The 25815-nt window shown below is 43.9% G+C and overlaps 1 protein-coding gene across 1 annotated transcript; it reads right to left on the bottom strand.

The window, feature by feature from the left end:
* Positions 1-2966: 2966 nt before the first annotated feature.
* On the bottom strand, positions 2967-25753 carry SLC10A2 (solute carrier family 10 member 2). The gene is made up of 6 exons (XM_006131034.5): positions 25218-25753; positions 13571-13689; positions 11933-12021; positions 9383-9558; positions 5658-5815; positions 2967-4167 (listed from the first exon to the last, which is right to left on the bottom strand). Exons 1-6 carry the CDS (start codon positions 25607-25609, stop codon positions 4007-4009), a joined length of 1095 nt encoding a protein of 364 aa, XP_006131096.3. The 5' UTR covers positions 25610-25753; the 3' UTR covers positions 2967-4006.
* Positions 25754-25815: the final 62 nt, after the last annotated feature.

Here is a 25815-nt window from a genome sequence, read left to right as displayed (position 1 = left end):
ACAAACATGAAAATAGTCTCCAACCAATGTAAAGTGAACAGTAGAGCTCTCATTGACCCAAAGAATCAGGTCCAAAGACCTTTACCATTGCTATTGGAGTTAAATTCTTAGCTTTTGCTTACTAAGTTGCTTTTCACATTTATGATAGCTCCACAATTGGCTGCAGTGCACCTGTCTTTTTAAATCAAAGTGAAGGTGATATAAGCCAGTTCATGCCAAACACTGAGAACTTCCCAGAATGTTAGGAGCACTCAATTTCTCAGCACTTTGCTATATGATAAAGGATTTAATTAGGACCCTTCACCCCCACATCTAGGACACTAAAATGATTCACTTTATTTGGTATGCAGCATTTTTCTGAAATGGTGAAAAACTGTATGGCTGGAGCTTAAATTTTTTAGCTAAACTGTGTTTGCAAAATGCATATTTTGGATAGAAAATTATAAAGTGTTTGGGTATGTGTGAGTGTGGGCACAATACCAAGAAATGTTTGCTTGACTTACCCAATCCTGAAAGAGACTGGTGTTGATATCACTGCTCTACAGCCAAAATGCTTCTGAAATAAATGTAGTCAAACTTTACTAATTCTGGGTCACTGAGAACGAAAATGATGCTTAAAATTGTTGATTGGTTCTAGTTTTCAAGATATGCTATTGGGTCAGTATATACGACCCTTGACTTGCGAATGGCGGAGGATAAGTGAGTTATAAAGGGAAGGGATCTCAATTTAAACCAGAAATGACTAAAATACAACTTTGACTGGATCTATGAATAAATCTATGACTGGGTTTGGACAATACTTGCTTTTTAAGCAAAACAATGAATGATGCAATCTGAAGCTGGTATTGCGTCATACATGATATGAATTGCATCATGTTATTCCTAGAAGTCATGGATGATGCAATCATAATGAAGCTTACATCACTCTGCTGAACAAATTGCCCTATATCAGCTCTAGAAAACATACAGTGTCGTGCTCTCTTATTTGTCAGTGTTTGATTTTGCAAAGGGACACATTTCTGTTTAGCCAAAGTGAGCAGAGATGCCTCGTACTTGTGTGAACAGTGCAGATAACTTCTGCTATGTTTGTGTGAAGTGACTTTTGCATCACAAAAGCGTAGTATAACCACTATGGTTAAGAAAGCCTAACACCTTTATTTTGGCTGCAAAATTGGAGCTCAGGACAAGAGGTGGGCCCCACACATATGCTGCAACACTTGTGCAACAAATCTTCGCCAGTGGTTGAATAGGAAAAGGAAATCTATACTTTTTGCAGTGCCAATGATTTAGAGAGAGCCAACAGATCATACCAGCAATTGTTACTTCTGCATGGTGTCTCCAGTTGGGAAAGGTGTGTCATAGAAGAAAAAGTGGACTGTGCATTATCCAAACATTCCATCAGCTATACGCCCAGTACCCCATGGAGAAGGACTGCCGGTTCCTGATGCACCAGAATCATTCTCACTTGAGTCAGACAAGGAAGAGGAAGAGGATGAAACTTCTGGTCCTGAGCCATCAGTGTCACAGGACCCACATTTTCTCCCATCCTCCTCCTCTGAACCACACCTCATAACACAAGGTGAACTGAATGACCTTGTCAGGGATTTGGAACTACCCAAGAGTAAGACAGAGCTGTTGGGCTCCAGACTACAGCAGTGGAATCTCCTGGCAGGTGATGTTAGGGTTTCCATGTTCCGTGACCGTCAAAAGGATCTTGTCCCATTCTTCTTCATGGAAGGTGATCTTGTAGCCTGCAACAACATCGATGGTGTGATGGCAGCTCTCAACATCGTTCATGATCCAGATGAGTGGAGACTGTTCATTGATTCATCGAAGAGGAGTCTTAAAGCTGTTTTGCTGCATAATGGCAATGTTTTGCCATCAATTCCAGTTGGTCATGTAGTCCATATGAAAGAAACCTATGACAACATGAAACAACTTTTGAGGTGCATAAACTATGACCAACATCAGTGGCAGCTTTGTGGCAATTTGAAGGTTGTTGCTCTCTTGCTTGGTCTGCAGACTGGATACACAAAGTACTGCTGTTTTCTCTGCGAATGGGATAGTCGTGCAAGAGATTCCCACTACATCAAGATAGATTGGCCACTCCAACAGTCATTGGAGCCTGGGAGGAAAAGTGTTCAGCATCCACCACTTGTTGAATCAAGGAAGATTTTGTTACCACCCTTACACATCAAGGTGGATCTGATGAAGAACTTTGTCAAGGCCATGGACAAAACACAAGCAGCTTTCAAGTACCTCCATGGAAAATTTCCAAGGTTTAGTGAAGCTAAGATAAAGGAAGGTATCTTTGTTGGTCCTCAGATTCATGAACTTCTTTGAGATGATGCATTTGACCATGCACTGCGTGGCAAGGAAAAGACGGCATGGAAAGCCTTCCAGTTAGTGGCAATAAATTTTCTCGGAAACAACAAGGCATACAACTACAGGTTGTTGGTGGAAAACCTCCTCAAGGCATACAAAAGCCTTGGTTGCAACATGTCACTAAAGATACATTTTTTGCACTCTCATCTAGATTTTTTTCCACCGACTGCGGAGCAGTGAGCGACGAGCACGGCGAGCGATTTCACCAGGACATTGCAATAATGGAGAAACGCTATCAGGGCAAATGGAGCCCATCAATGCTTGCAGACTATTGCTGGACAATGACAAGAGATGCTCCATTTAATGAATACAAGAGACAAGCCAAGAAGCGCCGAGTAGACATTGAATAGAACTAAACTATGTACATAATAGTTTTTTGCCTTTTGTTTCATAATACATTTTATTTATATAACCCTTTTGCTGATTTTTTAAAGTGTTACATAAACAGGACAGGTGAAATATTATCATGTAAAGCAACCATAAACACATGAAAAGACCTGGGTTTACAATTTATGATTAAAACTTTACTATCTACACAATATACATAGACGTAAAATGTAAAAACTTAAATATCTTGGAAACAGTAGCCAATCAGTTGTTTTAATTGTCATATTTGAATTCAGCACGTCAGAATACATAATAAATAGCACATTTTATCTCTGAAGCAGACGACTTCTAAAAAATTGTAGACCAGTGTATTTAGCCCCTTGTTGAGGTTCTTATTCAACTACCCTTTCATTAGCTTTGATGTAAGTTTTCCCTGTGTAAGGGATGCAGAATTAGGGCTACTAAATATGTTTGGGGTTTAAAGAATTACTGTGCTTGTAAGCAACCTCAGATCACCCATACATTTGGGGCAGATTTTCAAACAGTAGCCTCCAATTTTCAGGAATAAATAGGTGCATTTTTATTTACAATTACTATCCATAGTTTAGATTATATAAATCTTTCAGTTCCGGATTTCATCAACATATCTATTTGACCTACACTGAGATGGGAGAATTTTAACTCTTAATTATTGTAGGCCCAAAATTTGGGGCTCAAGGCATTTTTATGTATTCAAATAACAGTGTTAGTATGAATTAATCCCTTTGTTACTGTCTCTTCTTGTAAGCAATGGCTTAAAATTGTGTGGTTTCTGTCACCTTCTGCCAAGACCATGACAAATAAACCCATTTTAAGCCCTGCATCAGTGAAGGAGCACTGGGAATTTGAGGGCTCTGATCTGATCTGCCTTTTGTGATCAATAGAAAATCTGTCAGGTTAAAAATAACAAACTGCATACCTTGATAATGGCACGTAATTATTTCAATACAATGTTTTGGCTGCTCATGCTGACCTAAGTGAAATATCGTGTAATTATTTGCACTTTGGATTGTTCTTTTTTTTGCATAAACTGGGGGGAGGGAAGCTTGTGTCTGAAATCTTGCTCAGATTTCCTCTAGGTTTACTCTGTTCTCCCTTGCTCAAATGAACAATTATGGGCCATTGCATATTAAAGCAAATTAGTGTGAAACCTAGATTTTTATCCCGGCGAGACAAGCTTCATTCAAATATTAAAACAGAAAACCACAAAGAAACCTTTCACCAGTCAGTCATTGCAAAACTCTTTTGCACGATGTCAGGAGACGATAGTGTCATATGTGTTTCTTGTATTGTTTTCATTTGATGTAAATCCTCCATTCATCTGGCCATATGCTTCTGGCTTCAATTCAGTTTCACCTGCTGGTTCTATGAAGTCTGACTTTGTTGGGCCACAGTATCTTTTGTGCATGTAGTAGACTAGGAATCAATATGTATGTTACAATAAAGGCAGATATTATAATAAGCTACTGTAATAAGATTTTGCTGCTGGGCTTTTACTTTCCTAATATTTAACAAAAGGTAGAGCCAGCTACTATTTAATGTTTAACCTAGTTTTCTAAATGGAAATCTATCAACAGTAACCCATCCTGGAAAAAAGTAGCAGGGAAAGAGTAGTCAGGTGACACTTGTGTACCTCTTGAGATTCTGTGCCTATTTAGAGTGTAGAATAGAACTTGCAGTGGACAGGGGCAATGGCTAAGGTGGCATGGTCACCCTTCTGTCCTTACAATCACCCAGGACAAAACTGGAGGGGTTCTTGGCAAAATTTGGAGGGGCTTGGCAGGCTAATTTATGACAGGTTACCTAGGCTGACTTGTAGGCTACAGCTTGGCCTGGAATCTCTGCAGTGCAGTGTTATGAGCTGTTATGGAGGAAGAAGCCTTATGGCTGTTTTTCATGAGGTCTAGGTTGGAGATATCTTCCACTGGACAGAACTGGAACTTACAATGAAACTAATACCAACACCATCTGTCTGGTTTATTGCATCATTAGCTCTCAAGCTGCTTTAAAGGGAGAGCCGTCTCTTTATCACCATTTTACAGATAAGGAAAATGGAGCACAGAGCTGTGATGTGACTTGAGAGAAGCAGACCACTACCAAAACTGGGAGTAGAGCCCAGAGTGTCTGACTCCCAGGCTAGTTTGCTATCCCTAAGGTCACACTATCTCCACTTTCTAGGCTCCCTATATGGTGCTCTTGCCCACATAAGTGGTGTAAAAAGGTAGGAATAAGGATGAGGCTCTTTCTTTAGCTTCTGTCATATCTATTTATGCCTGTTATCCCCACAGTGTCTGTGTACCTCTACAATCGCTAATGGTTTTTATCCTTACAATATCCCTATGAAGAATTATTCCCATTTCACATCTGGGAAAATGAGGCACAGAGTAGATGAGGTGATGTGCCAAGGTCACACTCAGTCTGTGGGTGAGCCAGAAACTGAATGTAGGTCATTTGAGTCTCAGTTCAGTGAGAACAAAACATCTTTTGTTCTCTAAGTAGAAAATAGCAGCAGCAGGGGGCAGCTATAATTTATGCTGCTCTGGTCTTGTATTGGCTGCTGCAACTGCTCAGAATCCAGTTACATCTGCTCTGTGCTAAAGCACCTCCTTTCTACCCTGGTTATATCCTTGGTATGCCTTCCAGGAGATGCTCTTGAGTTGGGGGTATTCCCAACTGGCCAGTTCTAGATGTTCCATTTGTGATGGAATAAAAGGCCCGGACAGAATACAGAACTGAAATCCATGTCTGCTATCTTCTGTATAGTGACTAGCACAATGGAGACTTATTATTTGGATTGTATTTTTGTATTTGAAATTGTCTCTTTTTCACTGGGCACCCAGGAATAAATGTAAAGAGCATTATTAATGATAAGTGTATTAGTAAAGGAGAAGGTATCTGTGACTTACCTCCTACAAATATTACAGCAAATACTAGCTGGAAAATACTGTAGATGAGTGGAAAAGTGAACATCAATGCCAGCTGCTCAGGGGTGAAGGAGAGCTGCACTATAGTCGTACACAGTTGAGTGTTCTGCATACCTGTTTCCAGAGCTACTGTACGACATCTAAAGGGAACGATAAAAAGAAAAAAAATCCTATAGTATCTCATTGTGCCAATGTACTTTGACAGAATACAAATGAATGAAAGAGACATACAATCACATATGTTTTAGATGTCAGGGAAGAAACGAACCATCTTGTTCACATAATCTAGTCCCACAACTCAATGAAATGTATGCATTGAAAAGGACTCATTTCACAGACCTTTGTAGAAATGCAGGATTTTCTTAGCTTCTTTCAACTGATTATATCTCATTAACTACTCTTGGAAAATTGTTCAGTGAATTCATGGTATGATTGTATGCCTCTCAAAGTCAGTGCACAGCTGTCTATGGAGTTCATGGACTTTGGATAATGTTATTTGTGACCCACAATTTATAACATATTAAACTTGTTTGCAAATGGCTTAGCAGAGTAGTGGAACAGTATATGACAAAGCCACAAGTGTGATGAGAATTGATATACTGTCCAGCAAAGTTATAACCTACAAAAAGTGGAAACACAGATAAATATCTAAGGATGCATACAAAAGAATAGCACGAGCATGTAGAAACAATTAGAGAAGCTAAGGCACAGAATGAGTTATACCTAGCAAGGGACATAAAAGACAAGAAGAAGAGGAGCCAGAAAAAGATGAAGGAAAGCTTAAATCCTGTACTTAGCAGGGGAAAACATTAATAATATCAAGAAGAGTAAGGTGTTTAATACCTAAGTTGTTTTCTCTTTGCTAAAAAGGCTAATTCTGGGCAGATGCACAAAAAATTAATATTTACATCAAGAGGCAAAGAAGGAAAGCCAAAATAGGGAAAGAACAGGTTAAAGAATACATAAATAAGTTAAATAAAAAAACAGGACTATGTAGCACTTTAAAGACTAACAGGATGGTTTATTAGGTGATGAGCTTTCGTGGGCCAGACCCACTTCCTCAGATCAAATAGTGGAAGAAAATTGTCAACCATATATACCAAAGGATACAATTAAAAAAAATGAACACATATGAAAAGGAGAAATCAAATTTCAGAACAGAAGAGGGATGGGGGGGGGGGAAGGTAAATGTCTGTGAGCTAATGATATTAGAGCTAATATCAATGATATTAATAAACCACCTAATAAACCATCTTGTTAGTCTTTAAAGTGCTACATAGTCCTGTTTTTTGATTCAGATACACCAGACTAACACGGCTACATTTCTATCACTAAATAAGTTAAATGTATTCAAGTCAGTGGGGTCCGATTAAATTCATCTCAGGGTATCTAAGGAACTAGCTGAGGCAATTTCAAAACCATTAATAATAATCTTGGGGACATCACATGTCTTCCATGAGTTCTCAGAGGTATGGAGAAGGAGGAACCTATCTTTAAAAAGAGGAACAAAGAGGATGCAGGTAATTATAGACAGTCTAAGTTTGATACCTGAAAAGATACTAAAGAAATTATTTAACAATCAGCGTGTAAGTTCCTACAGCAGGGGTGAGTAATAAGCCAGAGGTGGATCGCCAATTTTAGTCTCTGACAGGTTGTGGTTGCTTTATTTATCTGGGCCTCTGCAGGTACAGATGGTTGCAGCTTCTGCTGGCTGTGCATCACTGTTCCTGGCCAATGGGAGCTGCAGGAAACATCATGGTCTAAGACACCACTTTTTGTACCTCCCCTTTGGCCAGGAACATCCATCCTTTACAGGTAAATAAATCATGATCCTAGTGAGTGATTTATTTACCTGTAGAGGTGCAGATAAATAAAATGGTGGCGGCTCACTAGGGGCTAACTCTGGTGAACTGCGTTTGGCCTGCAGGCTGGTTATTGCCCACAGCTGGGCTAGAGGATAACAGGGTTACAAGAAATAGCCAATGTGGAGTTTTCAAGAACAAATCATGCCAAACCAACCTAATTTTCTTCTTTGACAAGGTTACTAACTTAGTGGGTGGAGGGGAAACTGTAGAAATAATATCTTGATTTTTAGTGAGGCTTTTGGATGCAGTCCCTCCTAGCATTCCCATAAGGAATTTATGGAAATGTGGCTTGGAAGAAATTATAACAAGGTGAATGAAATACTATATGGTTGACCAGATTAAAGGGATAGTTATGATTTGCAATCAAATTTAGAGAATTTATATAGTAGGGAACAATTGGGGTCAGTCCTGGGTCCAGTACTAGTCAATATTTTCAATAATTGACCTGGATAATGGAGTAGAGTGTGCTTATAAAATTTGTAGATGACACCAGGCTGGGAGAAGTTGCTAGAACTAAAAATTATCTCAACAAAACTAGATAAATGGTCTGACATCCACAAGATGAAATTAGGTTAAGAAAACTGTGAATCATCATGCTTTGAAAAAGTCAAGTGCACAACTACAAAATTGGGATTAACAGGCTGTGTGGTAGCACTGTTGAAAAGGATGTGGACCTGTGTATTTATGAGTAGAGCAGTCCACAAATTGAGTCTGGGTCAACAATGTGAAAAAGGCTAGAGATAATTGTCCCACTCTACTCAGCACTGGTGTGGCCTCAGCTAGAATATTGTGTCCATTTCTCAATTGCAGTTTAGGAAAGATGTGGACAAACTGGAGACAGTCAAGAGGAGAGCTACAAAAACCAAAAATGATTTAGAAAACCGGAAGCTGTGAGAAAAGGTTTTAAAAAAAAAACCTGGTCATGTTTAGTCTGTTATCAGTCCTTCCCCCAGGCTTCAAACATGCTAAGGACTTTTTCAAGGAGGGTAGTGATCAATTGTTCTCCATGTCCCCAGAAGGTAGAACAATGAGTAATGGGCTTAATTTGCAGCAAAGGAGATTTAGATTATGTATTAGGAAACTGTATATCTACAAGGATAATTAAACTCTGGACTAGGCTTCCCAGGGAGGTTATGCAATCTCTGTTATTGACCAACCTGATCTTTAAAACCTCCAAACACCCACCAGAAAAAGTCTAGATATACTTAGTTTTGCCTGAATGCAGGGGCACAGGACTAGAGGACCTCTCAAAGTCCCTTCCAGTTCTACACTTCTATTATTCTATTTTGGTTATCACTGGACCCTGTAATAGTGCTCTGTCCTGTGAAACAGGAGAGATAATTTAGAATCTCAGGGCCATTCTCTTTGCTGACAGAGGAGCTGTTTGAAGGCAATGTAAGAATGTACATGCATGTGTGTAGGGGTTTGATATGCAGTGGTGATTCGTGATTATCAATCTTTGGATGCATCAGAGCTCTTTCAGCTGAAGGTTAGTCACAGTGCTATGACCTCTATTGTAAAGGAGAAAGGAAGCTGCAAATGGGGGAAGAAACAGTTCACTAAAATATCAGGTGTACAGATATTGGGCATTTCCTAGGGAACTCTGCTGTATTCCCAACCACTCTGAGGAAGACTTTCTGGACCCAGAGACTAGCCAGAAACTATAACTAAAAGTGTTCAGAACAAAGTTTCACTTTGATGTACACTCAAAGGTGAGGGCTGTGATGCTGTAAAATAACTATTCTTAAAAGCCAATCACTGGTTAGTCATCAAATAGAAATAGGCCAATTTTCTTGTATGGCTGGAATAAGATTACATAGAGTGTTACAAAACAGTCTCTACCTGTGCCAAGGCTGACCAGCTATGCGAGCCAGAAGAAAACCTAGAGAGTAGCCAGCAGCTGGAAATATGGTTCCAATGATCCACAGTTGAGGGGTGATAATCCAGGATCCGTTGTACAATATTCCTCCAACCACTGCTATGATCACTATAAGAGCTAGACCAGTAATGGAACCAGCCTGAAGGGATAAAACAGGGGTTTTAAAAAAGAAACCTCAGTTAAATCAAGATCAGCCACGATTTAATCATGCACAAACATTTATTTCTTATCACATCAAAGTATCTTTTCAAAAATGTAAAATTTAGGGTTTACATTAAAGGTTCATAAAAGCTGTATTAGATAGGGTGAAAGACAAGTACTTCAAAAAGCCAAGTATCCATTGTTCTGGGACTAGACTCTCTGGAGGTCCCAGCTTTCTTCTAACTGGTCTGCCTCTATTCATGTAAAAGTAGCCGGATTCATCAGTTTAACTGGCATGAAGGTAGCAGCCCTTAAACTCCAGGGCTTGCAGTCTTCCTTTGTTTCCCTGTCAATTTCTTACTGCCAGTCTACACTACCACATACATTAATGTAACTTGCATCGCTCAGGGTTGTGAAAAAAGACACCCTCCTGGAGTGACGTAAGTTACTTTGATTTATGTGCAATCGACACCTCATTATGTCAGCAGGAGACTGACTCCTGAGGACATAGTTTTGATCTCCTGCAGAAGTGGAGTAATTATGCTCTCCCATTGGCATGGCACATCTTCATCAGCTGCACTACAGTGGCACAGCTGTGTAGTGCCAGAATGTAGAATTGCTCTTGGATGGGACAGTTATCCCTTTACCATCCTAGGCCTTTCTGCTTCTTTCCCTGTCTCTCTCTTGTCTGCTCCCTTATAGCTATGCTTGTTTTCCCAGCTGTGGATGCAAGCTTCGATGATGAGTATATCTGGCAGCTGTGCTGCATATGGAATCTTGGTTTCCTATAAGTGAGGAAGACTCTGCTCTCCTTTCTGACTATGCTCTTAATAGGCTTTGTGAACCCCATTACCACAAGATATGCTGAAACAAGTAATGGGAACATATAACTATGAGATCTGCAGTCAACAATGTACAGGGATACTAAGAAATGCTTTGGGTCAACATTTTAACACAATTTTAAATTCTTACTGTAACAAGTCTCCAAAGGAACAATTTTCTGTTGATTTTCTGTTTTGTATTTACAACATTTTTTCTTTACTTATTTTTTTAGAGATGAACACTTAATTTGGGCCCTTGTGATAGGTTGTGTGGCAATCCCTTCCTCCATTTAGCAGAGAGAAAAGGTAAACCTCTTCCTGAGGAGAACATCTAGCCCAGATGTCTGACCCTCTATCAGATTGACTCTGGACTCTGGTTAATTATTCAACTATTAAGACTATGGGACTGCCCCAGCTATTATTGAATTCAATGGAAATATTTATTTCAATGGACTTTGGCCGAGGCCTACGAACAATGTGACTTCATGTGATTATTCTTGTTTTGGTTTGGGTTGAGATAGCAACCAGATTATTCTAGGGAAGAGAAAAGTGTCTGGTCATGCAAATCTAGTTTGATTTCATTCTAATAAATGCATTTTAGTAAATTCTAGTTGAGTCCTTTTCACCCTATTTGAACCTAACCTTGTCAGTTATGCCTCCTTCATCTTGCGCTTGCCCTTGCCCTTTACTTGACCCATCATTGGCCTACACAAAGCAAACTGTGCATATATACTATTTAGTATACACCTTCTCTTTGTTTGTGTAAAATTTAAATATTTCCGAAAGTTTAAACTTCTCGATTATTTTGGCCCCAAAATGTACTATGTCCAAATTTATAAGTAAGCTATGAATCAATTTTGAAATACAACACAGTATATGAATATGTTAAGAAAATGAATTTGACATACAGAGAAACATTACATGATATCACTGAAAGGATGACAAATATTAAAGGGAATAACTAAAGACTAGAAAGGATTATTTTAATAAGAGATTATGTATAGTACTTAATGATAATCAGTGCAAGCTGAAAGAACTCAGAATCTTTCAGAAGCAATGAGAACCTTGTAGGATAGAGTCCATCATCCATTTAAATTAACAACAAATCACATGTGAAATCACACAACTATTTGTACAGGATGGAGCAACTTTTTGTTAGATGGGGAACCATGCTGCTATCATGGAGCTAGTTATTGATCTTCTATTAGAAAGATATTGAAACCATAACCTGGCCCATAAGGAATAATGGTTCAAATCAGTATGTGAAGGCTTCATATCATTTAGGACTTTAACAGGGTTCAAAAAAGAGCAAGGTAGATTCATAGAGGGTTAGGTCCATTAATGGCTATTAGCCAGGATGGGTAGGAATGGTGTCCCTAGTCTCTGTCTGGAAATGGGTAACAGAGAAGGGATCACATGAGAATTACCTGTTGTAATTCATCCCTCTGGGCATCTGGTATTGGCCACTGTCAGCAGACAGGATACTGTGCTAGATGGACCTTTGGTCTGACCCAGTATGGTCGTTCTTATGTTCTTATGTTCTTAACTTACCTTAAGTATAAATTTAGCTTTCTTGGGCCATCTGTGATTAACATATATTCCAAATGAAACAGGAATTACGAGGGCTACCAATGAAATACCTGAAAATAAGAACAAATAACATTTAATAGAAAACATATTGAATGATGAGATGTTTAAATAGGAGGTCTTTGTCAGTTTATACTCACGTGTGTCCACACATGCATAGTAATGTAAAGTGTAAGAGTATGAATTATACTATCTTTGGAAATCTTCTGAGGTAATTGTGATTAAATAGATACTCAGGCAGAAGATAAAAAAGACATATACAATAAAACACCAATAGTCTGGCACCCAATTGTCTGGCACTCCCGATACTCCAGCATCAAAATGTCAAGCGCTCCTATCCAGCTGATTAAAAAGCCAGCCGCTCAGCGCACATGCTGGCTGTACCCAGACCGAACATAAGGTTGGGGGGGGATCAGGTTAGAGCATGGAGAGGAGTGTTTTGCTTCAGCTAAGGGGAAAGGAGAGAGGAGAGGGAGGGAGATTGGGTCCCGGCCAGCTGTTAGGCCATGCAGCTGTACTGGGACCTCCCGATACTCAGGCATATCCGATAATCTGGCACCAGCTAGATCCCAAAGGTGCCAGATTATTGGAGGTCTACTTTAGCAATATAAGTGTGGTGTACTGTTTACTTACTGTAGAAGTAAACATGTATTTTGCCTGCAGGTGTTTCTACTGTGCCATAGCAGCAACCATGTTAGAACTTATGTTGTGGGCATTTTCCCCAGCACTGATATTAAGGATGGAAATGGTTTACATGACTCTTCTTTGGAACTGACATTTAAATATACGAACGTGACTACGCTGGTGTGTACAGGGGCGGCCCGTGAGCCTACGCAAACTAGGCAGTTGCCTAGGGCGTTGCTGGCCCGGGCGCCTGATGATGATGTCACGGGACTCTGGAGTGCCCTGTGATTACATCATGGCCATTGACGGCCGTGCAGGCGGGGGTGCTGACCGTGCCTTCCACCTGGGGCACCAGCTGTCACAGCCGGCCTCGGGCCGCTCCTGGATGTGTGAGGAACAGCTTCTCAAACATAAACCAGTGGGTGTTAAGGGCTGAATTCTAAATGTGAGTGTAGCCCTATTGACCTCAAGCATTCAGCTGTCATTCTTTTTTAATCTGGCCCTGTGAAATTTCCTCTGCTGAGTCAAATTAAGTTTCACTGCTTATGGTGCCCCTCGTTGACTACCTTGGGTTTCAGGTTGGCAATTTACATCTGTGCATGTGCTTACGTGTATTGCTTGATCAAGGCCAGAGCACTCAGCACTTTGCAGGTTGGTGCCCTATGGCCATTATAAAAATGGCACAGATATTTAACCAAAGGTAGGGAAAAATCTCTATCTCTTTGTTTTCCCTCTAGCCTTACAACATTTCCACAAAGAATGCAGAGATTTGTTACCCAATAGTAAATTATCTGTCCTGTTTTTATAATGGCTGTGGACTCCATGCTGGGAGGTGCAGAGTAACCTAGTCTCTGTCAGAAGGAACTACAGGTTGCTTGTACAAAGATAACTACTACCCAAAGGAGAAAGAAATGAGAGAGAGAGAGCGAGAGAGAGAGAGAGAGAGAGAGAGAGAGAGAAAACATTGATTCGACTCACCTATACTGTCATAAGGAATTATGATGGATTCAGTTTCTGTCCACATTTTGGTATACACAAAGAGACAAAGCGGCATCATCCCCAGTGCAAGCAGTGTTGAACATGTTGTCATACTGATACTGCAAGGACATTGGCAAAGGTTACTGTTCACCACCTGTTCTCCAAGAAGTCTCCTATTCTCTTCTTATAATTTAATGACTTATGAAAAATGGTGAAAGAAACGCTACTGTCTGCAATCAATTTATCCTACAGATTTAATCCACCAAAAAATTAATGTTGAAGTTCCAGGTTATACTGGAAAAAAGTCAACTATTTCAAGTTAATGTAGGATTTTAGGGTTAAACCCTTACGATGAGATGGGGGTATGATTCCCAGCTTGTGTATGCACACTTGTGCTAGCTCTTGTTGAGATAGCTGAAGTAGTACCATGGGTGACATGGCTTAGTTATGCTGAGTACAAACATGCCTGAACCCTGCGGGTACATATGTGACATAGCGAAGTTGTAATGCTGCTGCCCATGTTACCACAGCTATACTGCTATTTATCTTTGCACTGGCTCTCTTTAAGCTAGTGCAAGTATTTGTACATAAGGTCGAAACTAGACCCCTCGATTTCATGCTGATGTAGACTGAGGTAAGGGATATGGTTAACTGACTTGGGGTATGTCTACACTAGAAAGTTAGTTCGAACTAACGGACGTTAGTTCGAACTAACTTTCCTATGCGCTACACTAGCGCTCCGTTAGTTCGAACTTAATTCGAACTAACGGAGCGCTTAGTTCGAACTAGGTAAACCTCATTTTACGAGGACTAACGCCTAGTTCGAACTAGCTAGTTCGAACTAAGGGCTGTGTAGCCCTTTAGTTCGAACTAGTGGGAGGCTAAGGCTTCCCAGGTTTCCCTGGTGGCCACTCTGGCCAACACCAGGGAAACTCTATTGCCCCCCTCCCGGCCCCGGAGCCCTTAAAGGGCCACGGGCTGGCTACTCACTTTGTGCCAGTTGCAAGGCTGCCAGCACCCGTGCCTGCACAGCCTGCACCTGCCACACCATGAGCCAGCCATCCGAGGGCTCCCAGCCCTCCACTGCTCCCCACGACCAGCCTGGCGGCTCCCGGGAGCCTGCCCGGGGGCGCACAAGGCGGGCGCCCGCCTGGTCAAGTGCGGAGATCGTGGACCTCATCGAGGTTTGGGGGGAAGCCTCAAATGTCCACGATCTCCGCACTAGCCACCGGAACGCGGCCGTCTATGGACGCATGGCTGCCAGCCTGGCCGCCAGGGGCCACCAGCGCAGCCGGGAGCAGGTGCGCTGCAAGATTAAAGACTTGCGGCAGTCCTACTCCCGGGCCTGCCTGCCAGGGGCTGACCCGGAGGCCTGCCCCCACTTCCATGCCCTGGACCGCATCCTGGGGCCTCATGCCGTCCCTGCCCCCCGGGACGTGATTGACCCCGGGGCAGAGGGACCGCTCCTGGACACCGAGGAGGAGCAAGAGGGCTCTGAGAGCCAGGAGCCTGCTGCCAGCCTTCCCAGGACCCGGGACCCCCGAGGCACCCCACAGAGCCGCTCGCCTGCATCATCAGAGGCCGGGGAGGCGTCCACCTGTGAGTACCCTCGTGTTCCCCTTATGTGTACGGGGGGCTGGGGCGAGAGGGAGCCCCGGGACCGTGCGCCTGGGCCTTGCCCACCACGGAGCAGCAGCTGGGGATCCTGCAGGGGCCCTGGCCTTGCAGAGGGGAGCTGGGTTTCACACACCTGGGCCCCTGGGGTAATTGACCGCTGGTCTTCTTGCACCACAGCTGCAGCACCGGGGACTGCAGGGCGCACCACACCGCCTGCAGCAGCCGCCCGCGCCCGGGCAAGCAGGACAGCCAGGAACCAGGAGGACTACCAGAGGCGGCATCTCCGGTTCCTGGACCGACAGCTCCGTCTCCAGGACCACTGGGTCCAGGAGGACCTCAGGCTGCGCCAGAGGAGTCTGGAGGCCCTGGAGGAGCAGGGCCGTGCCCTGCGAGGCCACCTCCAGAGCCTGCTAGACCGCTTTCCATTTCCTCCTCCCCCTGCTCCCCCTCTTGCTCCCCCTGCTCCCCCTCTTGCTCCCCCTCTTGCTCCTCCTGCTCCCCCTCTTGCTCCCCCTCTTGCTCCTCCTGCTCCCCCTCTTGCTCCCCCTCTTGCTCCTCCTGCTCCCCCTCTTGCTCCTCCTGCTCCTCCTGCTCCTCCTGCTTCCGCTCCTGCTTCCTCCACACCCCCTGTCCTCTCTGCCCCCCCCTCCACAACCATTCCCCACCGACGCCCCCGGACCCGCAGTGTGGCGAGACGGGAGAGGCACCCAGACTCCCACCCCTGAGCTTTCCTTTCCCTTCCTCCCTTCCCTCCCCTCCCCTCCCAGCTCCCTCGTCCCAGGTTTCCCCCTCCCTTCTCCCACCTTCATTCCTCCCTCCCCCACCCCAGTTCTCTGAAATAAACAGACGTTTTTGTTTGAAAAACAGGTGTCTTTATTGTACAGTAGCTAGGGAGGGGAAAGGGGAAGGGGGGGGGTAGGGTGGAAGAAGGCCCCGGTGGGGCATGCAGGGAGAGGTCAGTCCTCCTCCTCCTCCACCTGGAAGCTCTCCCGCAGGGCTTCCCGGATCCGGATGGCCCCCCGCTGGGCTTCCCGGACGGCGGCGGTGCGGGGCTGACCGTAGTGTCCAGCCATGCGGTCAGCCTCAGCCATCCAGGCTGGCAAGAAAGCCTCCCCCTTCCGCTCACACAAATTGTGGAGCACACAACATGCCGCCACCACGGGAGGGATGTTGTGCTCGGCCAGGTCCAGACGGGTGAGGAGGCATCGAAAGCGGGCTTTCAGTCGCCCGAAGGCCCCCTCCACCACGATGCGGGCCCTGCTCAGCCTGTTATTGAAGGCCTGGCGGGAGGGATTGAGGTGTCCCGTGTAGGGCTTCATGAGCCAGGGCTGCAGTGGGTAGGCGGCATCCCCCACCAGGCAGACGGGCATGTCCACGTCCCCGACCCTGATGTGGCGGTCGGGGAAGAAGGTCCCGTCCTGCAGCCGCTGGCACACGGAGGAGTTCCGGTACACCCGGGCGTCGTGTGCTTTGCCGGACCAGCCCACATTTATGTCCGTCAACTGTCCCCGGTGGTCACATACGGCCTGCAGGATGACGGAGAAGTACCCCTTGCGGTTCACGTACCGGGACGCCTGGTGTTCCGGGGCACGGATGGGGATGTGCGTCCCGTCGATGGCCCCCCCGCAGTTGGGGAAGCCGAGGGCGCCGAATCCCCGGATGACGGCATCCGGGTCGGCGAGGCGGACCACCCTGCGGAGCAGCACCCGGTTGATGGCCTTGACCACCTGCGGAGAGAGACACAGCAAAGCGTCAATCAGTGGGGCGCCCGGGTGGCTGGGAGCGTGCGTGCCCTGGCAGTGCCCCGCGCCCCACTCCCGGAAGCAACCCCCCTGGCGGCGTGTAGTACGGCCGGGACAGCCCGACCCCTCCGGTGCGGGGCGCTTTCGCCTCCTCCCGCCCCCCCCTTTGTCCCTGGGGCGGCCCATCCCCTCCTCGCAGCCCCCCTGCCCCCCGGCTCGGTGGCCGACGAGCGCCGTACCTGCATGAGCACTGCTCCGACAGTGGATCTCCCCACGCCGAACTGGTTCCCGACGGATCGGTAGCTGTCCGGCGTGGAGAGCTTCCAGAGGGCGATGGCCACCCGCTTCTGGAGGGGGATGGCGGGCCTCATGCGAGTGTCCCTTCTTTGCAGGGCAGGGGCGAGCCACTCGCAGAGCTCCAGGAAGGTGTCCCTCCTCATCCTAAAGTTCTGGGTCCACTGTCGGTCGTCCCAGCGCTCCAGGACGATGCGGTCCCACCAGTCGCTGCTGGTGTCCAGACGCCAGATGCGGCGGGGCACGCCGGTGCCAGGGCGCCGCCGCGGCTCCTCCACGGCCCCCAGGGCGGCCAGGCGGAGAGGCAGGGGGCTGACGTTCCCCAGGTGGTGCCAGGCAGCCTCGAGCCATTGCTGGCAGGCTTGCAGCAGCAAGTCCAGAACGTGCACCAGAAGGTGCAGGGCGAGCCGTGGCTCCATGTTGCCACCTGCGGCGGCCCCCCCGAAGGGAAGCACCGACACAGACGGGCACAGAGACCGACGCTTTGCTGTCCCTCGGCGAGGTTGGCAAGCAAGCAGGAAAAGCTGAGAACCGGCTGTCCAGGGGGGGTCCCTTTAAGCACGAGCCTCAGATAGCCTCAGACAGCAGCCACACAAAGCAACTGCTGACCTGATGCCCTGCCAGAACCGGTTTCAGCTGCCCTTAAATGCCCCCCTGCGTCCAATCAGTGTGGACGCGCTAGTTCGAACTAGCAAAACGCTAGTTCGAACTAGTTTTTAGTTCTAGATGCGCTAGTTCGAACTAGCTTAGTTCGAATTAACTAATTCGAACTAAGTTAGTTCGAACTAGCGCTGTAGTGTAGACGTACCCTGGGAGATTATCTGATGGGGATTCATTCTGCATTAAACATGTGCAGGTGATGGGAGCAGAGAGACCCAATAAGCTTTATGTAGCCCCATCTTTGGTCCAGATTCCGCCACCTTTAGATTCTTTAAACCAATAAGACTACTCACGATATAAGTTACTGCAGAATCTAGCTGGAGTACTGTGCTGGAATTGGCTCTTTATAAGCTTCTAACCTGTTTTTTTTCCTTTTGTTTATCTTAAAACATATGTCCAATTATTTTTATCTGGGGAAGCTTGATTTAGCTCCTTACGGATGGTATTGCAGCTTGTTTGCCATTAGTAATAATATACAGCTATTCAGCAGTAGCTCCCAAATCACTTTATAAAGGAGGTTTTATTCATCCAGTTTTACAGAAAGGAGTCGGAGAAGCGAAGTGATTTCCCCCACCTCCAAGGTCCAACTGCAGGCTATAGAAATGGAAATAGAACCCAAGACTCTTTAAGATCAGCTTCAGTGTCATCACCATGGCACCATGCTGCCTGCCCTGGTGAGGTATCCTGTGCTATACCATGTAATACCACATGATACGTCAGATCCTGTCCCTTGACCCCTTCAGTATCCAGGTGCAACAAGAGAAATGAAAGAAAAAAAAGTTACCCCAAAGGATAAGCTCACCTCTAAAGCATCATTTATTTCTGGTTAATATGAATGTGAGGCATTGTTTTATAATTTCATTTCTTTAAATACTGAAAATATGAAAACAAAACAGAAAGGTCTTTCATAAAATCAGTGAAAGCTGAGCGACACACTTCAGTTGCTAATGGTGTACCATCTTTAATTATTAAAATGGACACTATCCTGTTATTTAGTAGACTATGACAATACAGCTTCTGGTAAACAAGTTTAAAAATACCGTATATACTCGAGTATAAGCCGAGTTTTTCAGCACATTTTTTGTGCTGAAAAATGCCCCCCTCGGCTTATACTCGAGTCAGCGTCTCGAGAACTGAGGAAAGTGTGTACGCTGGTCAGGTTCTAAGGCATCCAGGTTGTCGTATCTGTCAGGAGGTGTTATTGTTATGGACTGCGCTGTAAATTCATCATCAAAGTATCTCGTGTCAATTTCTGAGGTCTGAAAGCTCTATGTATGTGCGATGAACAGCGCACATACATAGGCTTGTTGGCTGTACAGTGACTGCCAGTGATTGGCTTGTCACTGTGCTGTGGGCAGGGGGCGGGTCCGGAGGCAGAAGCGCGGCTCGGCGCAGGCTGAAGAGAAGAGATAAGGTAAGGGGCCTGAATGGAAAGGATAAAATCCTTATGGAGAGCAGGATCTGCCCAGGGATTGTGGAAATATTTTATCCTCTGTGTCGGGGGAATGGTATATGTGGAGAGGGAGTTGCCATCTGCAAGTTTCCCTCAGCTAAAAACACGAAAACAGCTAGGAAGCCGGGACACCTGAGGAAAAGAGCTATGGGTTGTGGCTGCTTAAAATGTATGTCAAGGCAACATTTTAAAAAAAAGCTAAAATATTATTCATACAGTACATCTATGCCTGTGTTCTTGCTAAATCATACCTGTGTTCTGGCTACAATGCCTGTGTTCTGGTTACAATGCCTGTGTTCTAGCTACAATATCTGTGTAATGGCCACACTCAGTGATGATGACAATGTCTATGCTGATAACCTCACACCAGCTGAAGCTCTGTTTGGACATACAGATGATGATGAGGAGAACTCCAGTTTTGAAGGATTTTAGCTCTTGTGTGTTAGCTTGGTTGCTGATTGAGCTAAGGTTGTTGTACTTTTAAAGTTACGGTATTTTTGATACCATATTGTTTTTGTTGACCCCCTTTTCCACTTACAGAGCTAGGTTATTGTTTTTCTTTGAAATAAATATTCATGTAATTTTATTGGTATCTATCTTCATTTTTTACATTTACCAGTAGCTGCCTCATTTCCTACCCTAGGCTTATACTCGAGTCAATATTTTTTCCCAGTTCTTTGTGGTAAAATTAGGTGCCTCAGCTTATATTCGGGTCGGCTTATACTCGAGTATATACGGTACCCTGTCCATGGGATACTCATAGGAATTTACAGAATATAGTGCCTTTGGTTCTTTACAGGACAGAGGTCAATCCAAAGTCTTTGCCACCAAAACTTCATAATCTTGGGGCTTGATCCAAAGTCCCTAGGAAGTTATTGGTGCTTCACTCAGGTGTCAGGGGTCTATTTAGGTTCATCACATTGCAGGATCGAGGCCAAAGAATGAAGGATGTGTGCATTGAAAAGCAGTGTGGTTGAATAGTGAAGTTTTGCATTAGTGCTTCCTTATTTGTTCATGGATCTTTGTTTTTTTAATGTGAAGGCTTTGGGAGTTCTTCCTGTTTATGGCAGTCAGTCATTTGGTAGTTACATCTCTTTGAAAAGGCCTCCCTTGGGGTGAAGATGTAGAGGGGAAAGGTTGGTGGGTAACAAATAGAATCCCAGGAATATGGGATCTGTAGATAAAGGCTTGGCTCTAAATTCCCTCTCCAGAGGTAACCACCATGGAAGCAAACTCTAGGAAGGAAATCTGAATCTCCCCTTATTATGCCAACAGAATAGGCCATGGAGCCTTCTTCCAGACCTGGGGGATCCATGAGAGTCAAGCACCATCAACATGGAAGCCCTATCTTTTCACTGGCCCTTAATTTATCTCCTTGGCTGCCCAGAGGCTCCAATTGGAGGATTTTATGTAAAAAGATGTCATGTAAAAATAGACTTAGACCTTGGGCTTTGTTATAGGGAATAATATGGGTTCATTTTCCTTTCTGGCCATCAAAGTCTGTCCCTTCCCTGCTTCCCAAACTCCCCCCACAATAGAATCTCCTCTTGGCACAGACAACTCTTCTCTGTAAGGTAGAACGAGAGGCCAGTGATGTCATCCAATCTCCTGACCTCCTTTATGCAGGGTCTAATCCCCTGCTTTGCCTTTCTCTCTAATCTCTCTCTTCTCTTGTTCTTTCTACTCACAATATAAGCATGCTTGAATCTTTCCCGTCTTTAAAAAAAACCCCTAAACTACCACCTCATCTCATTCTTCTTTTCCTCCTTAAGCTAATTGAAAATGTTTGTGATCATTGGCTGGAATTGCTCTGCTCTAGTTTCTTCTTTGACCCTCTTCAGTCTAGCTTCTATCCCTTGCACTCAGCTGAAACTATTCTCACAGAAGTCTCTAAAATCCTATTTCTAGCTAAAGCTAAGAACAAGCATTCCAGCCCCATTCCTTGATGCATCAGCTCCTTTTGATGCAGTCAGCCATGTTCTTCTTGAAATCTTGTCCTCCTTTGGCTTCTGTGACTGTCTTCTCCTAATTTTCCTTGCTCTTTAATTGTACCTTTGGCATATTCTTTGTAGAATCCTCTTTATCCTCTCTCCAATCCTCTGTTGGGAATGCACAGGGGTCCATACTTGTTCTCCTTCTCTTTGCCCTCTGTACATTGTCTCTAAGTAATCCCATCCACAAACACAATTCAGCTAATATCTTTGTTCTGACAACTCGCATCTCTACCTCAGATCTGTCTTGTGTTGTCCAAACTACTATTGTGGCATGTGTCTCTGACAACAGCTTGTGGATTTCTAGACATCATCTCAAGATAAATATGGCTAAAACAGAGCTCTGCTTCTTTCCCTTCCAGTCTTCCACCCATCACCTTTCTCAGTCACTGCAGACAACACTGACTCTCCTGACTCTCACTCAGTTTTGTAACCTCAGCATCATCTTTGAAGTCTCCTTAGGTCCTCTCATTCAGACTATATCAGACCCTGCAATATTTATTTTTCTTTATGTCACTATGATACCTTCCTTTCTTATCCATCCAGGCAGCTAAAACTCCCATCCAGATTTTCATCATCTTAGGTTTCCATTACTGCCACATTTTTCTCTCTGGTCTCGACAAATGCAAACTCGTCCTGTTTATATCCATTTAGAATGCTGCTCCGAAGATAATCTTCCTGGCCTCTAGCTTGGACCATGGCATACTTGCATCTATCCACATCAAACATAAGATGGTTGTCTTCACTTTCAAGATCCTATCTCACTTTTACTTATCTCACATTCACTCCAGCCTCTGATTGGCCCATGATGACAGTCTCTGTTGCCCACTTCTAAAAGTTTCATACAGTTATGGTCATTTCCCTATCCCTCATGCTTGGTAGATGCTCCCTGTTAACATCCATAAAGCTACTTCATTATCCCCTATTAAAGTCCCCCTTAAAACTCCTTTTACCTAATGCCTAAAAAATCCCCTTGACAAGTTGCTGGTCCCTGGCTTACTCCCCTTATTTCAAAATAACAAGTGGAGAATCCACACTACCAACCTTGTTATTTTGAAATAAGGGCTGGTTATTTCAAAATAATAACTCCTGCTTTCCACAAGGAATAATGATGATTTTGAAATAGTTATTTTGGGAGTTATTATTTTGAAATAGGTTATTATGAAATTATTTCCTACTGTAGGTATACCCCGGATGTTGTGTGGTGAGACTATGTTCTATTGTGCTGACAGACACATTGTCTCATTGTTTCTTTGTACACCTTTGTCTTTACTATTCCATTATCTCTTGCCTTATTTTTGTTAGCTTTTTGGAGTAGGGGCCCATCTTTTTTTGGTGTTTGTACATCACCTAGCACAACGTGGCCGTGGTTCATAACTGTGGCTCCTAGGATTTATAATACAAATAAATAACAATCATAATCCTATAATGAAGGTGACCTTCTGAGGAACTCATAAATTCACTCTGGCTATGTCTACCCTACAAGGTTTTTGTGCAAAAGCGGCCGTTTTTGCGCAAAAACTGGCGGAGCGTCCACACTTCAAACACGTTTTTGTGCAAAAAAAAATACAGTAAATTGACAGGACAGAGGGCTTTTTCCGGTAGAGTTATTCCTCTCCCCACGAGGAATAATTCCTTTTTGTGCTACAACTCTTGTGCAAAAAGGCATGTGTGGACACTCTGCAGGGATTTCTTGTGCAAAAAGAGCCTATGAAAAAATGCACAGGTACTCTAATGGCCATTCTGTTAATGGCAAACAGAGCTTTCTTGCACATGAGTGTCCATGCAGTGTGGACGCTCTCTTGCACAAAAGCACATCACTTTTGCGATGCGCTTTTGAGGTATGGACGTGCTTTGGCGCAAGACGTTTTTGCAGAAGATCACTTCCTCAAAAAGCTGCTTGCGTAAAAACCTTGCGAGTGTCACAGAAGTTTCCTCCCTCAAATTAGAGACCAGGTCTTGTGCTTACTTACAGCAGTGTCAATCCAAAATAATACCAGTCACTTCAATGGTCCTCCTTTATGGTAGCTGAGGACATGTCTTGCAACAAAGGACCTGTAACTGCCTTGGTCAATGGCCCCTGGCCCCAGGGCTAACAATTTGAATGAATCAATGCCATGGTTTTTTTGGTTTTATGTGTGTGGGGGGGGGGGGGAGGAGTCTGATTGAAAGCCCATGGAAGTCTCAGGGTTAAAATCTCTACGTGAAGAATGCAAAAGTGGCGAGGAGTCCTGTGGCACCTTATATACTAACCGAAGTGTTGGAGCATAAGCTTTCATGGGCAAAGATCCACTTCATCAGATGCATGCATCTGACGAAGTGGGTCTTTGCCCACGAAAGCTTATGCTCCAACACTTTGGTTAGACTATAAGGTGTCACAGGACTTCTCGCCGCTTTTGCAGATTCAGACTAACACTGCTACCCCTTGAAGAATGCGTCCTTTGTAGGCATTTATCTTTAACTTTGCAAGTGTCATAGAAGTTTCCTCCCTCAAATTAGAGACCAGGTCCTGTGCTTACTTACAGCAGTGTCAATCCAGAATAATACCAGTGACTTCAATGGAGTTCTTCTGAATTTACATTGCAGTAGCAGTCAGAGCAAGATTTGGCACTACATATACAGTTCTGCTGTTTGAGACCAGAACAGAATTTCAGCCTCTTCCCTCCTCCCCAGCCCCTTTGAATTTCCTTCCTTTTTGGTTTTACCTGATCGGTGCTATGCTGAAATAAAGCACTTGGCAATGTGTAATATTTCTAGGTCTTCTCTCCAAGGCAAAAAGTGGGCAATTAGCACAGTTGCTTAAATATTACATTGACACCTGTATGTCACAAAGAAATTCTCTGTTTTCAATGTAGAAAAATGTCTTATTAAGTGTGCAATTATTAAAATTCTTCATCTATGCACCTTAGTTTCCCATCATATTACTTCTATTAGTTTTTCCATTGCTAGTTCAGGCTGGCATATGATGAAATGGACAAATGCTGTAATTTATGCTGCTCTGTGGGAAGTAGAGAGAATTTTCTGTTTATTTTAGAACAAGGTAATCAGGCTTTTTAAAAAATATTGCACTTTTTTATAGGCTGTTAGAGTGAAATGATGGAAAAAATAAGTGTCTTGGGATTTGCATCAAGAGCAGTGTTTACCTCGAGTATGCATTTGATGTCCGCAAACATGCCAGCTGCTCGACACACACAATTTCTGACTCTACAGCATCTTAACATTGCAGCCAAGTGACCTGTCACTGAGCTCATTGCATTCACAAAGAAGTTTTTTCATTGCAACCAGTAAATAGGTTATGGCTTATATCCTACAAAACACTCTTTGAAAACTTGGCACATGTGCCAGAAGCATACAGAATTGTTATGAATGAATTTGGAGTCTGGATAAAATCTTTCCAAGTCTAGCCATTGTGAAAAACACATAGGTGGATAAATAATTTTCCACAGGTGACTTCTTTAATGAGACATTAGAACTACAGCTGATTATTGACCCCTGTTTATAAAGGTAATTGCTGTGAAATTGATATTGCAATAGTTCCTAGAAGCCTCAACCAGGTTGGAGCCCCATTGTGCTTAGAACTGAAGAGATGCATAATAATAGTAAAGATCAATAGATCCCAAAGCATTTCACAGTCACTAAGGTATTTATCTTCACAACACCCCGACCAGGGAGGGAAGTATTATTACCCTAGTTTTTACCAATGGGAACTAAGATTCAGAAAGGCTAAGTGATTTGCTTAGGGTCACACAGAAAATCAGCCAGAAAATTGAAATCTGGATGTCCCAAGCCCTAAGCTAACTAGCCACTAACCCATCCTTCCTTCTTCCTCCACAGAGGTTGAAGTGTAACTTTAAAAAAAAAGTAAGTCTCCAGAGAAATGATGCTCTTACCTTAGGTCCATGTCACCGTCTACCCAATAGGCTAGAATGTTGGAAGATGTTCCACCTGGACAGCATCCCATGATCAGCACAGCAACAGCTTGAGCAGGAAGCACATTAAAGAGGAGTGCCAGCACAAAGCCTGTCAAAGGCATAATTCCAAACTGACAGAGAAAGCCCACACATATGCCCCAGGGCCTTTTTATGTGTCCCCAAAACTTTTTTATGTCCACATTGCAGCCCATGGAGAACATCACCAATGCCAGCAAGATTGTTAGAACAGTACTTAAAATTAAATTCAAAATTTGGTTAAAATTGTCATCAGGTAACACACAGGAAGTGCCTTTGCAAATGGTGGCATTTACAGAACAGTGCGAAGTATTTGTGGTTGAGTTTGCTGCCATCTTGAAGTTGCCAAAATGAAATTTCTTTGAATGTCACCACTGCCACCTTTTAAAATAAAGAATTTCTCCAGTTCACCTGAATCAGGCTTTTAAGATCTCTGTACATGCACTCTTCTTGGTAGCTCTTTTTAAATGACATGCAAGGCAATAAAGAGCAATAAATACTTGCACTCCGATTCTACATAATAGTGCTGACTCACAAAGGT

The sequence above is a fragment of the Pelodiscus sinensis genome, chromosome 1 (assembly GCF_052426305.1).
Source record: "Pelodiscus sinensis isolate ZL-2025 chromosome 1, ASM5242630v1, whole genome shotgun sequence".
In the NCBI taxonomy this organism is placed as follows: domain Eukaryota; kingdom Metazoa; phylum Chordata; order Testudines; family Trionychidae; genus Pelodiscus; species Pelodiscus sinensis.
This window is presented reverse-complemented; position numbering and strand designations above follow the sequence as displayed.